The 14,785-nt window shown below is 37.6% G+C and overlaps 1 protein-coding gene across 11 annotated transcripts in view; it reads right to left on the bottom strand.

The window, feature by feature from the left end:
- PARD3 (par-3 family cell polarity regulator) overlaps positions 1 to 14,785 on the bottom strand; it is a 387,075-nt gene that overhangs the window by 186,562 nt on the left and 185,728 nt on the right. For all 11 annotated transcript variants that reach the window (XM_072412641.1, XM_072412646.1, XM_072412650.1 and 8 more), the window contains 3 exons: positions 11,658 to 11,797; positions 8,285 to 8,413; positions 5,398 to 5,436 (listed from right to left, as the gene is read on the bottom strand). In XM_072412641.1, coding sequence (XP_072268742.1) covers positions 5,398 to 5,436; positions 8,285 to 8,413; positions 11,658 to 11,797 — 308 coding nt within the window. The remainder of the gene's footprint in view (positions 1 to 5,397; positions 5,437 to 8,284; positions 8,414 to 11,657; positions 11,798 to 14,785) is intronic.

Genomic DNA, 14,785 nt, shown 5'->3' with positions numbered 1-14,785 from the left:
AATTCTAAGTGTCATTTCCCTATACACTGCTGAAGGGAGAGCAAACCATGCCCTTGAAAATGCTGTCAAGATATCAGTAGCTGTTTTATTGGGAAAGTTAATTAGACCACTTGACCAAACTTGTTTTTCTAGTAGACTAGTCCAGAGCTAATGTAATTTTCCGTGATAGGCTTTCTAGGGGGATTACAAACAACAAACTGTCCAAAGGGTTCCTCCAGTCCTTAGCTGTAAGGGACTTTAGTACCCTCGACGTATATGATGATGTAACTGCATAAAAACATATATCGCTGATCTCAAAAAAGGGAAGGCATCTACCGCAGCTTCAAACTGAAGAGGCTGCTTTGCAGAGACATCCACCAAAGATTTGATTGTTAAAGTATGAAAAGTTGGCCATTTTTGTAACAAAGAGAAATGCGATAAGTGTGGAAGATCCCAATTACCCCCATAAAATGATGAATGGCTTTTCAAAAGTTGTTTTCCCCTAACCTTGTGCCAAACCATCTTTGTAATTTTTATTAGAATATTTTTCTTTCAGTATAAAGGGTGACAAACTTAGAAAGAGTTATAAAGTAATTTATATTTGATATACTCGCATAACTTTACTTAAAATGTAAGGGCAATGGCAACTTTCTAACCAAAGTTTATTTTTTTTGGTCTGTAGGTGTTATACAGGCGCCACTAGATTTTCCAAAAGGCAAAAGTTTCCTCATTAGGCTTTACAGTGACTGCCCCCAATATTAACATTACACAGGAATATTAGAGCTCCTGGTCATTAGTAATTTTCCTACTAATTTGCATTTGTATTAAATAATATTGCATTCTTTTTTAAATAATTAGTCTTTTCTACTTTTTTATTATTGTTATTTTAATACCTATATCATAGATATTATGCCTTTAGAATAAATAATGTCACTAATACTTAGGCTTGACAATAAAGCCAAAAAAGCAAATTTGTACTTAGAATATACAATAAACGTCTAAAAAAGTTCTAAACCACCTCTTATTAATCATCCAAAATCTGAATGGATGGAGGGCATATGCAATTTTAATCCTAAAACTCCCAACAAGTAATAAAGGCAACTCTAAAAGCTGCCATTAAACTTGTTTTGTTTTATCCTTTAGGAGCTTTGCCTTTATAAAAGATGTGGAAATGCATACAAACACACAAGAAGAACACGTGCCTGATAAGCAGCATTAACATGCCACCAATTTTGTATTCTGCTAACAGACTTTCAATTTAACTTCCCATATCAAGAAGAAAATCGCGCTCCCACCAAACCCTTTATCTCCCCAGCTCCCTACTTACATATTCATTAACTATTCAAGCTATTAGGCCTGTCCCATGTTTCATTCAAAACATTTACTTGACACAAAGGTCATTCAGAATGACTTCAGCTGATTGAAGCCGCTCATGTATATAATTTCTAATAAAGAATTGATGAATGATAAAATATGTTGAATGCTTTTCCTTTAATATTACATTTAATGTGGAAGGGACAGAGTTGCAGTCCACATACTAAAGGAGTTCCATGCAAAAACATGGAGGTACAGCAGAGGTACAGAAGCCAATCTAGAAAAGAAGAATGAGGCTCACTTTATCTTGCAGCCCTGTCCTGACTCACATCACTGTATTCCATCTATTTGCATGTCCATAGTCACATAAAAAATGACCTCATCTAATATGGAAATCTGACTGCAGTCATGCAGTGCCCTTGACTACCATTTAAGTTTGTTCAATTTGGTACATATGGGTCTGAAAGTTAAAACAAAGCCATATATACATCCTAACTATATATTTAGCCATCTACCCTTATAATTTAGCTTTAGAGGCGAATTCCAATTGGAGAAAAATGGTCAATACATACAACTCGCCCTGCAGATAAGGCAATTAAAATGCAACGTGTCAATAGGTTATGACTTTCAGAAACTTAGCAGAATGATGTTTGCCTGCTGCCTTCTTATCACACTGACTGTCTAACCATTGCCAAGAGAGGAGAATGTTAATTTCCTCCACATGACATGTCGCTAACTCTTTATTGGGTCCCATTTGCACGTATACATTGAAATTCATTATTCCTATTATCTCAGTTAATACATCACAGCTGGACCTAAATTGTTTTATGCAATTTGGCAGCAGATGTGAAAAATCATGTGTCAAAAATCATTTTATTTTCGAGACTGAATGGAAAGTTTAATTTGTCTCCCTTTTAATTGAAACACTTGTTTGCATGGAGAACATTTAAATAGGCCTCAGTCACTTCCGGAGGGTCTAGCCAATTACCAGCTCATTGTATCCAAACAGATAAATTCAGACTTCAGAATTCAGCCACCATGAAAATGAGCCTATCGACACATGATGAAAGTGTTAAGACCTTACAGTGAATTTTCAGACAAAACACAAGACATATATACAGCACACTCTTGACATGAAGCATATATATGTGTTTATAAAAGAATCTGTAAAATAAAGTAACCATCCTTGTGATGTGATGGGCACCTTTTTGCTTAGAGGATCACTTTGCCAATCTCTTGTTTAGGATTACTGTTTCCTGGGTTAGCTATACTGCATATGGGGTAAGCCCTTTTTATTCAGTGGAATAAGGTAATGGAGTTGATTCACAATCCAATGAGAAGGCTTGGGATAAAGATGTAGCAAAGCTGCATTTTTCACAGGTTTGGCTGCGCAGTGTGGAAAAACCATATACCTCACAGCACCTTCTGTAAAAAATTACACCTTAATTAAACCTGTGGCAGGCAAAAATAAACATTTATGTATTATCGCTGTGTATTCTGCAGTTTTTCTTAAGTTTTAACATATGAATGCTGCAGCCAGACTCATCCATACTTCCCACAACTTCTCTTCTGCTGCCTCTTTTTGTTGTTCGCTTCATTGGAGTCCAATATCTCCTTAGAATCAAATTCAAGCTCCTGTGCTTTGCCTTCAAATCCCTCCACAGTTGTTGTCCCACTTACTTTTCTGCGCCGATAGAAAAATACTTCCCTAGCCGCTCTCTTCACTCCTCCAATGACCTACTAATGACTTTCTCACTCATAACTTCATCACACGCACGGCTCCAAGACTTTTCTAGAGCTGCCCCAACTCTCTGGAATGGTCTTCCTTGTCCTATTCGGCTTGCTCCTACTTTCTGCTCATTTAAAAAGAGCGCTCAAAACCCATATTTTCTAACTTGCCTACCCATCTTCTCCTGTCTCCTAAACCCTCTCTACTTCCCACCACTACCTATCTCCCCGACTATTGTGTGTTACTTCCCCCACCTCCTAGATTGTAAGCCCTTCGGGGCAGGGTCCTCTCCTCCGGTGTCCCTGTCTGTATCTGTCTGTCATTTGCAACCCCTATTTATTGTACAGCGCTGCGTAATATGTTGGTGCTACAAACATTTTTTTTGCCTTAGCAGCTCCAAAACTCTGCCTATACTTCAAAGAATAGTCTGAATTCAATCTCCTTGTACACTTGAATCAGGTGAGCCTCTATGAGAACTTTCAAAGAAATTTGATTTATATAGCATGTGATTTTCATCTTGTGTAAAAATCAAAGTTATGAAAAAGGGAATCGAGTAACCACTTCCATATGTCTTAATATTCAGCTGTCTTAAAACAAGTCAGTCGGCATTTTCTTTAATATTTATGGTGCGCTGCATCCCAGTCGCGATGTTCTGACCCGCTGTGCAGACAGAACAGCGTCAACATCCTGAATAGACTCCAACAATAGCGACACATGCGGATGAAACATCAATCGATGGTATATTTTTAAAAGAGAGTACCGGCTAATTAAAAGTGCACAAGCCGAGTATCCCGCTGATTCTAAAGAAGTTTATAGACAGACAATTGTTTGTCTTCTTTATTTAACACCCTCCTTCAAGAAATAATTTCCTCTTTGGTGTTTTCAGGCCATAGAGAAACCTTTGGAGAGCAAGTTACAAAGTTAAAAGTTGAAAATAACTGCGACCATCACGTTCTATAAAGGAGATTTTTCTAGAACAACCCTTTAGGAAAATAGTTTCCCATTTGCTCACTCCTCCTGTGTTTCTCTGTGGGGAATGAAGTTTTAATTTACAGAGAAAACATCTCTGGTTGATGAGTGGTCAGGAAAGGCAGCATGCTCTGCATTTTGCTGCTTATATACAATTATAGATCATAATCAAAACTGCACGCTGTCCAAATAACTGCAGCAATAGTTCTTATGCTTATCATTTTCAACTAAAAGTCAGAACATAGGAGTGGGGACATGACAAAAAAAGGCAGAAATCTTTTTAACCTAAAAGAAAATGCTGACAGTTGTAGCATTCGTAATAGATTTTCCCTGTGTGGTCACTAGAATATTGCATTAAACAGTATATGAATATCACTGAATATAAAAGCCTATTTGAACATTACAGAATGCATATACTGCACAACAAACTACCAGGAAACAGCTTCCCTACAAGAGATATTATCCTAAATGTTTGCTTAAAAATGGAACATCTACGTCTATTTATTTTTTATGCTTGGGATAGTGTAAGAAAGGTTTACAATGTGTCATGCTTTGTTAGTTTCTGGGTCCTCAATTAAAGGAAGTGGCTCCTTGGCCTTATGATGTGACCAGTGCCCCCAACAAAGTTGCATAGAACTACCCATTTCCCACTTTCAGAGCTAGTTTTGAGAAAAGGCAAACTGGGCATTGACCCAGGGTCCCAACAGACAAAATGACTTCAAATTTGCCTAGGACCTTGTTTTGTCTAAAGCCATTCCTGCCGACTCTAAGACCAAACAAACCCTTGGAGGGAAAAAACACAAGCTCTTAAGAGGTAGACGGGTTTTGGTAACAACAAAATCAAATTACACATCTATACAGGAGTGTATTATCATATATTACACCATTAGGAGCGACTGCCAAGAAAGGCTTTACTATAAGGCAGAAGTTAAAGCCCAAATGAATCTTAAAAAAAAAAAAAAGTTTGTATTTGTTTGTTTGCAAAACAAGTCACAGTTATAGTAAAATCTCCATTCACCTGCCCCCTGCCTGTCCTGCAGCAGAGCCGGTCCATGGGCTATAAGTAAGCAGCAGCACAAAAGTCAAAGCTAGTGACTTGCACTCAGAAATCTTGGTAAAAGATTTAATCTGATCAAAAAAAGAAAAACTGTGGCTTGAAATATACATTAAAAGACCGAACTGCCTCCCAACACACACTTTATGGACTAGTTATAAGAATAACCCACCATGATAGGCACAACTAAGAGAGATCTTTAGCCCATCAACTCTTAAGGAAATACAAAGCTTGGCATGGCCTATCAATTCAAGGCCAGCAATGCATGCTGGGAAAACTATTGAGCTAAATTGCCTAAGTTGCCCATGGCTGAATACAAAAAAAATACAATATTAATCTGTTTTGTTCTCACCGGTTCTCTTGCATTTGGTACTTGATTTTGCTCAGTGTTCTGAAATAAATAAAATACATGAAGGTCAAATCATAAATTTACACAAGATTGTTTTTAAAGTTTTGTTAAAGAAGAACAACAAAACACACAGGTGAAATACATATATGGAAGCAGTATTACCTGCCAAGGATCACAGCTCCATCACACAGTAAAGCCCTGTTTAGCAGGGCAAGGGACCTGATTTTTTTTTTTCTTAAGGAAGTTGAGCAACATTTACAGGTCTTGTTCCTGCCCAAGCTTGTGACTAAGTGAGTGACAGTGAAAGGACTAGCAGCAAGTCAACAAATTCATCTCCCAGTCACTGTTTTCTCTCCACCTATCAGTAAGATGCTTGTAAACACATGACCACTGCAGCCCTATCGACTGGCTCCATGTGCTGCTTCCTTCTCTCCCAGACTGAGACTTCAAGAGGCTAATAACAGGTAATACACAGATACTAACATACAATAAAAAAAACTACATGGAACATTGTATTTATGAATACAGAGTTGCATTATTTTTGTCTCTTGTATTTATCTGAAGTTCAGTGTTTAACATATCTAACCCGCAACACCACCTGCACCTGAGGCCTTGTACACAGCTTCCAAGAGTCATATAGACCCTTTATAGATTAAACTTTCTCCATGGAGGAAGACAGCTGTAGGAGGTTCCAGCTCCTTTTTCCTGAAGATTTCCAGGATAAAATGAAATTCCTATTTGTCTGTGACACCTTTTATATAACTACATGATTCCCTCCTACACTTAGCATACAAATATAAGCACCGTCACGGCACACTTACAGCGTATAAATGTATGCAAGAATATATCTTACAAACCATGCAGAACAGATTACAGCATTTGTTATGGAAGAAGTAACGCAGAAACCTATACGTATGCACAGATAGTTTTTTCAGCTGAACTCCGAAAAGACAGACCGAGAAATGAATCAAAAGACAGGCTGAAGGATATGAATATTTAACAAAAGAAATTAGTCATTTATCAAAAAATCAGATTAACTGCACCATCTGGGTATGTCACACACATCATGCCAGCACATAGCAAAAAAAGGAGGCCAGGCTCCTTTTGACTAGTTGTCACTGACACTAAGTCAAATACAGTTGTCACAGACCGTGCGCAGCTAAATTACATTCAAAACTCCAGCTGTACTGCGAATGAAAGCTCATCTGCTTGATGCACAATAAAAACTGTCGGCTCTCTTCATCTAGAGCGAATTGTGGGGTTCACACAAATCATGGGACTACAGCGGATGACTTCCACAGCCGCCTGGGCAGAAGCAAAGCAGATAGAATGGAAAAGCATGTATATGACTGTCAGAAAGGTTTCTTTATTATTGTGGAGTAAATTACATATGAGAGCAAAGATCTTGGTCAAGATTTATAACCACCGATTCTGTGCTTCCCAATATGTTTTTCTAAGGTGCCACCTTTGCTGGATTTTGTTTGCACATTACTTGTCTGTATCTGTTATTTCTAGCTACTAATTCCTTTACACAAGGAGTTGTGGGCAGAGAAGGCCTCTGGGATCAACTAATATCTTTTGCAAACAATGCTGGGAACAGGTATGTATGTGAGGTGCAAAGTGAAGGAATACACAGCAGCCAATCAGGACTTACTTTACCTAAGTGAGAGGAGAGGGATATAAATTATTATAACTTCATACTCTGCATTCTGCACTTAAAAAGGGAAAAAAAAATATTCCTGAGTGCACCTTACTAAATCCTAAAGAGTCCTGTACTCTGATAAGAAGTCAACATAACTTGATGGAGCTTTGTGATCAGCATCACCAAGTGTAGTGTACATTCCTTTAAAATAAAATTAAAAAAAAACTTCTCTTTTAGGGCTGGAGTTTTAAGAATGACTGTACTGGAGTACAGCAGAGCTCAGAGAGAAATGAAGCAGCACAAGAAACCAACCAATCAGTTATTTGGCAATGCAAGGACGATGCTGATAAGAGAAGTGAGCAAAGTAAAGAGAAAACCTAATGACTGAGTTGTTTTCATTTCATCATACAGTCCCAGGGCTCAAGGTAAGACCTGTAAGCGAGAGTAAAGCTGCAGAAGAAAGATCAGGTCCCCTCTCTTGTTTGGTAGGACTGTGCTGTGTATAATGGGACTTGATAAATCTCAGGACTGGTTGGGCAAAAAAAAAAACTTTGGCACAATTTGTATTGAGCTTATGGACAAGTCTGAGCTTGGTTGTTCTGTAGCTGTAAATCCAAGCATGCTGTTCTATCTATGGCCCCTCAAACAGGAAAGGTCTAACCGAGATTGACATTTGAAAAATGGATCAATATACTAAAGAATCAGGAATCAGTTCTTCTGATTCACAAATTATAGCAAACCGTGCTGCCACACAGCTTTCACAGCTCTGCCATTAGCAGACTTCTGCAATAAAAAGATTTTTTTCTATCATATTTTAACACCTCTCATAAAACATTTTTGGTAAAGTGATGAACTGTCCCAAGCATTGCAAAAATTATATACAATTCTTAAAATAATCAATGGTCTTAAAACCACAGCGAGCAAAGAAAGTTCCCAAGTAATCCATGATTTTTGGAATGATAATAACCCCTTCAATCAAGCGAGGCGGTGTAATCATGCGAATTGTCCGAAGCCAGGCATTTTGTGTGCAATCTGAGACATCGCTTTCATTAAAGCTGATGAGTTAGAGAAGAAGAGTCACATTCTAAAAAGCTTTTTTTTTGTTTTGTTTTAGGCCCACTTGAAGGTAACAATTATCTAACATTTTGGTAATTTAATGTTCGGAGATATGGTAACAGTGTAGCAAAAAAGAAAGTTTTCTATAGTAAAACTGTGCAATCTATAGAAATGTGTGCAGAATACACTCACCATCTCTCTCGGGTGAAAACCATCTTCTTGTCGAAGAACTAGAAGGTTCACTGCGCCTCCCATTTTGGTACTTCTTAACAATGATACAACTTCTTCTTGTGTCTTCCCAGTTAGGTCCACACCGTTCACCTGACACAAGAACAGAGACATTTCATTTGTCTAATTGCTTAACAGATTACAAATTGTTCTTGAAATTAAAAAAAAAGTCTACATAATTATAAAGTATTATAAAGTAATACAGTGTCCTCCCCTTTTAGCTAGGCGCACCACTCGGCACTTTTCAGTGACCACCTGGCTGTTTTTGGGTGGTTACTGAAAAGTTGGGCCGCAAAACAGAACCTGCCACAGCTTTTACTCAGCCAACATTAAAAGAAAATCTAAGGAAAATACTGTAATACAAAGGGATAAAAGATTTATGGGTGTTAGTTTCCTTGAGCCCAATGTACACCCACATGTTTAAGCCTCCAGCGTCAGATGAACATGAATGGGGACAGGGAGATCCTGTATGCGCTTTGTAAATAAACGTGTATATGTTTACCTAAATTGGTTAGTAAGTGGCTCAAGGAGATTATTTCATCTTTAAAGACTGCACCACAATGCACCTGCAGCTCAGAACACAAAACTGATATCATAACTAGTGAAATACGAATACACAAAATAAAATAAAATGACCCTGTTAGTATCAAATGTAAGCTTCTTGCCAACAAGCAGTTAAAGCAATGCATTTGTTATCATTCTACTAACATGGAAAAAAAGCCTTCTCTGAGCACCATTCTGAAACTGGGTCACAAAGAGCTTTAATTTTATGACTATATGACCAAGTTGCACCTACATTCTTTTTACCTCTCCAGAAAAGGCCTTCACTGCATACTGAGACATCTTCTTAGATGAGATGTCAAGTGATCATGGCCATTCCAGTACAGGAAGATGAGCTCTTAGTATTAAATTAAAACCAGTTTCAAAGAGGGAGACAAAGGAGGGCTGAGAAAAGTAACTGCAGGAAACTTGATTTCCGTTTTCTTAGGAAGATGATTTACTTCGCAAGGTTGAAATGTCAGACATTGATTAACATATAATGTGATCCCCCAATGCAGGGGCAAATTATATCATATATATATTTAAATAACGTACCATACATACTCAAGTATAATACAAGACCTGAAAATGCCTTTAGGAAAAAAAAAAGTTTATATTCAGGTGACGCTGATTGATGGCGATGTGTTCTTAGGTAAACTGTGTAACAAACTCTTGATATCTGTAATAATATTAGAACCTAAAACTCACTTTACATCTGGACTCATCAGCATCTACTGGTTATTAATAATAATCCACAAAAGATCATTTAAGCGCAAATAATCCTTCATTAGACAATCAAAAATACAAAATACTGTAAAAAGAGGGGCAGCCTGAGCCACGGTTGTGTTTATTTTTATCCTTTTAAATAAATGTTTTAAAAAAAACACACACCATGTATTTATTTACAGTTATTGGCATTTCTGTTAAATACTGTTTTAAATGTTAGCTGTGTTGGATGCACTTCGTGCCCTAGGTTTAAACTGAAGTCAATGAAGATTTCCTGTTTTTCAAGGTTCCTTGTTTTATATTCTGATTACATTAAATTGAAGTACATACCGTATTTCAATTTTTTTAAGGATATTAAACTCAATCTAAACATTTCCTTATTTTTCCTTTATTGGGATCAGTGTTTGGTCACTTTTAATTGACTGGTATTGCTTGCAAGCCCTTAGATCCTGTTTCATGCATGTAAGCTGCTGTGATTCGCCATATTCTCTGTAGCAAGCTTGATATAAATTTAAACTTATTTATGCATTTTATTACATGGGACATGAGTTATTTAAATATTCAAATTAGGAATGGGACCACAATAGAGCAGACATTAATTTCACAAATGACACAATCTAAAAAAGTTGAACCAATTTAGCCACAATTAGCTGTGATGGAGCCATTAACTTCCCCAGCGAGTTACCAATAGCATAATTGTTGAGGTATGTAAAAACCTATTATACATCATAGGCCACTTAAAGTCTATTAGGCAACGGTGCTATTAGGTCACCTTGCTTCCCACGTAACCTTGTTGATATGCATGGTTTCCTGTGGCCTAAATCAGTGCTTATTATGAAAATATCCGTGTGGATTTTAATGTTCAGAGTGATTGCTCACTTCCTCAACCTGTGGAATTTTCTTTTAAATCTGGCCTTTAAATAAAATTTTCTGGTGATCCTTATTTTAGAGTATTCCTGAGATCCCACAGGCCACCGTGAATTGCAATCCTAATTACATTTCACAGCTGAAGCACATTCGCTAAACACGTGTATCGCGGGCAGCTGAAGTGTAAGGTCAGGACAGGTAGTCTGTGATTTTCTATTCCCACAGTTTGAGACACTGCACTGCCATTTCTGATGTGACAATATGCCTGGAAAAGGGAGCCCAGCCAGCATGGGGTGAGGTGTTATCTTGTGGCAAAAGTAACTGCCTGAAAACACTATAAAACACAATACACAGAAATACCTTTTTATATGAATAGAAACGGCTTAAAAAATATGCAGTAAAGAGAAAATAAGGGAAGACTCTTGTGAATCACTAAGCAAACTACGAGCTGGCAAAGAAACAGTTTTCTTATGGAGAAGGGGGGCTTACTGTTAAAATCATTTTCCTCCGGGAGTTGGCGGCAGTGAGTAATGAAAAGATTTGTACAACAGCATTCCCTAATCTATAGTGCAGTGCTGGGAACTCGGTGCAGTAACAGTGCTTTCTTCATAAACTTGTGTCTGCTTTTATAGGAAGATTCCTTCTGATGAATGCAAATATTTATTTTATATATGCTAGGCAAATATACTTAGCAACATTTTATAATGGCTACCCCCAAGGAGTTTCCAATCTAATAACCTGAACACAAACATGCACTTGGGTAGAAGCCAATAAATCCTTCAGTTTTTTATTCCCCCTAGAAGTTTAGGCATTAAGAAGCAAAAAAATCTAGAACAGCGATGTAAAACTCAGGCCCGCGAGAAAATGTCTACTAAAGCTGGCCCGTCGGTAGACTGTGCATGCACCGCTAATACTACAAATCCCAGAATGACCTGCTGGTACATCAATCAGGACCCACAAGCGCCCCTCCTCTGTTGACATTAATTAGCAACTTTCCTCCATTGTAGATATTTTTTCAACAAAAATTAAGGTTGGCCAGGGACTTTGTCCAAATTTTTCATTTTGGCCCACTGTGTATTTGAGTTTGACTGCAGTATCTTAGATCCAGCAGTACAGTCGGCAGATACGGGTCATAACAAGCAAGTCCTGGCTGTACTGTCCAATTAAACCTAATTCTTTAGCACATATAAAGCAGCCCAAGTACCTCTAGCAGTCTGTCTCCAGCTTTCATTCTACCATCTTGGATCGCAGCTCCTCTGGGGAGGATGTTCTTCACATAGATTGGTGCTGATCCGCCAAGAGGGACATCTCTTGAAGTGATGCTGAACCCCAATCCTTCAGCCCCTGCATCAGGTTAAAAAAAACAAAATAAGATTGGTAATGTTAAAAAACCAACAGATGGGAACATATATAGTGGGTCATAAAATAAATGGGAGTTTCCAACACATAATATCTGTTTCTAACACATATATCATATAAAACTTTAGAGCAAACCTGGACAATTGGAAATGAGGATATAAGAGAAAAATTGCATAAGTAAAGAAAAAAAATCTGTAGATTGTGAGGCACAGGCTGATCCCAACCTAAAGTTCAAAGCAGACCTAAATTCAAAAAATTTTACTTTACATAAAAGAGTAGATAATCCTTCTATATAAAGTCAACATTTTTTTTATTTTTTGAAAGTGCAGCATGGCCCCTTTCTGTCTTGATTGCCGCAGCGATCAGGACAGAATGAGAGCGCATGAGAAGTGAGATCAGCACTTTTTTCTCCATCTAGGTCACCCGATCTCGTGCCTGCACAGTGCGAGATTGGGTGATATGTAAAGAAGAACCCGGAAAGAGATTGAAGTAGATGGTGGCGCTCAGTTTCCCTCACACCAGGCCGAAGACAGATACCAGGACGACGCGAGACCAGTTTGAAGAAACGTCCTAATGGATCAACAGATCTTCAGGATTAAAGGTAAGTGTGATTTTTTTGTTTTGTTTTTACTATAGTTCCACTTTAACTCTCAATTCTTTTTATTGGTTGATTAAAGATATGTGTTTTTATACTAACAAATACATTTATATTTAACATCAAGGAACTGCCTGTATTTCACTGATGGTAAGTTGTTGAACAACTTGGTGACAGGCTTGCTTTTAAGTGTATCAGAATTGAATATACCAAAGGGTGAGGATGAGGAAAAGTAACTTTTTATGATACCAAATGTTAAGTCTATGTTCTGTGTTATATATAGCTTCCTTTGCATGATACAGTTTTACAGGACTGGGGGAAAAAAAATACATAAATCCTTTTTATGGTATCGATACACACAAGTGAATCCAGTCCAATGTGCCAAACAAAGTTATGAATGAGTTATGAATGACAACCATACCATCTTGGTGTTTTAGATATCTAGTTACAAATCAGCTGCTCACCTGATATGACATGTCAGTAAATGCACAGAAAAATCCCAGGTGTTCTCCTTATTTTAAAACCATATTGGTAATTAATTATTAATAAACTGTATTTATATAGCACCAACATATTATGCAGCTCTGTACATTAAATAGGGAATTTACTATCTGTAAATGGCTATTAAAAATAAACACAGCTTCATCTTTTTTACTAAAAATCAATCTGCAAAGTCAAACAGCCTCTTCCCCCCCTTGAAGTGTATGGAAACCCCAAATATGAACTTCTTTTTGATCCTTTTTCAGTCTAGTAGACATACCCTTAAATATTTTGTTATATCTGCTTGAGCTTTATGCTGCCATCAACCAAGGGAGCTGGAAACTTCATTCACAACAATAATAACATTATTAACGTGTATTTATATAGCGCCAAAGTGTTACGGAGTGCTTTACAAAGTCCACAGTCATGTCACTACTCACACACCGTTATCACCCCACTTCAGTTACCTGTGTAGACTGTGATCAGCCCCTTGTGATGGAGATGAGGAATAAGGGGATGTTGTGTTGCCCTTGCTGACTTCATGTCTAAACTTTTTACCATGGGGGAACACTTGAAATAACATTCAGGTCTCAGGGAACCCCTGATATAATTCCTATATCCACAGCTCACAGTATTTTAGTATGGTGGTCATAGGAAGGATGCCTCTTACATTGCTGGCTATTGGGAAGGATATCACCTTTACAGATAGCCAAAAAGATCATTGGTGTCAGCTAAACTTACTTGAGATTCATCAATTGCTCAAGGAACCCCCACAGCAACCTCAAGAGGAACCTTGGTTGGAAAACAAGTCAAGTGACGAGACTGTTCCTATATAGATATAGCACAGTGAGAGTGGGGTCACTATAAGACAGGTGTATCACTAGTAGAATTACCAGCTGAATATAGATGGGGAAAAAAAGAAACATAACATAACCACCACATTTAATGACTGTGAAGCTTCAATATGTTACATTTTTGTTCTTGAGTTTAGATACGACAAAAAGGGGGAGACGGTAAATCGATTCCATTTGCAAACTACCAGCATTCTCCATTTAGGGAATTCTATGCCGGTGCTATATAAATACTCTTTAATAATAATAATAACAACTTTCAAAGCAGTTGTGGCCCAATTGCACACTGCAGTGACTGTTCTCATATCACTATAAACATTATTATATACAAAGAAAAGCATTCTATCCAGTAAAATACATCAGCACAATACTTCTCATGCATGGAGCATCATGATAACATTCAAAGCACTTAAATCTGCACAACAGTATTTAAAATATGTATTAAATTTTTTTTTAAAAATCCAGGTCTGAAAACTGCAGCGTAAAATTGGCATCTAGGGTGAGAAATTAAGATTTGGAAGTGGTAAACGGAAAATTATTGTTTAATCCTTTGTTGTCGCAGCATCCCAGCAGGGATGCAGCAGAAGGGATGAGAGGTTTCATACATCCTTGCCGGCCCCGTGCTGCGAAGCGATATGAGCGTAGGATTCAGTTATATGCATTTAATAACATTGTGCAGCTTTCTGGTTTCTCCAGAAGCAATTATTACAGGTCTCAGACTTATTTTCATCATTTTTAAAGGGCATTGCTAGGCAACAATCAGCTAATTCAATCCAGAAAGCACTGAATCTGTGCTAAAGTCAGAACGCAGATGAAACATCATCACAAGAGTTTGTGTACCCTAGTTCAGCCAGATTAACCAGGAGTTTCATTAAGCTCTTTGTTGGGTCTGAAACCTATGCCTACATGGCCCTTTGTTGTGTCATTACCTACAGAACTACAGATGACAAAGAAAAACTTTGGGATGTGTGACCGTGAAAGTTCCAGCCAGGTATACCCTAACCACTAATACCCTTACATATTGATTGTCTGCCTGAATCTTTCTCA

The sequence above is a fragment of the Pyxicephalus adspersus genome, chromosome 5, assembly GCF_032062135.1.
Source record: "Pyxicephalus adspersus chromosome 5, UCB_Pads_2.0, whole genome shotgun sequence".
In the NCBI taxonomy this organism is placed as follows: Eukaryota; Metazoa; Chordata; class Amphibia; order Anura; family Pyxicephalidae; genus Pyxicephalus; species Pyxicephalus adspersus.
This window is presented reverse-complemented; position numbering and strand designations above follow the sequence as displayed.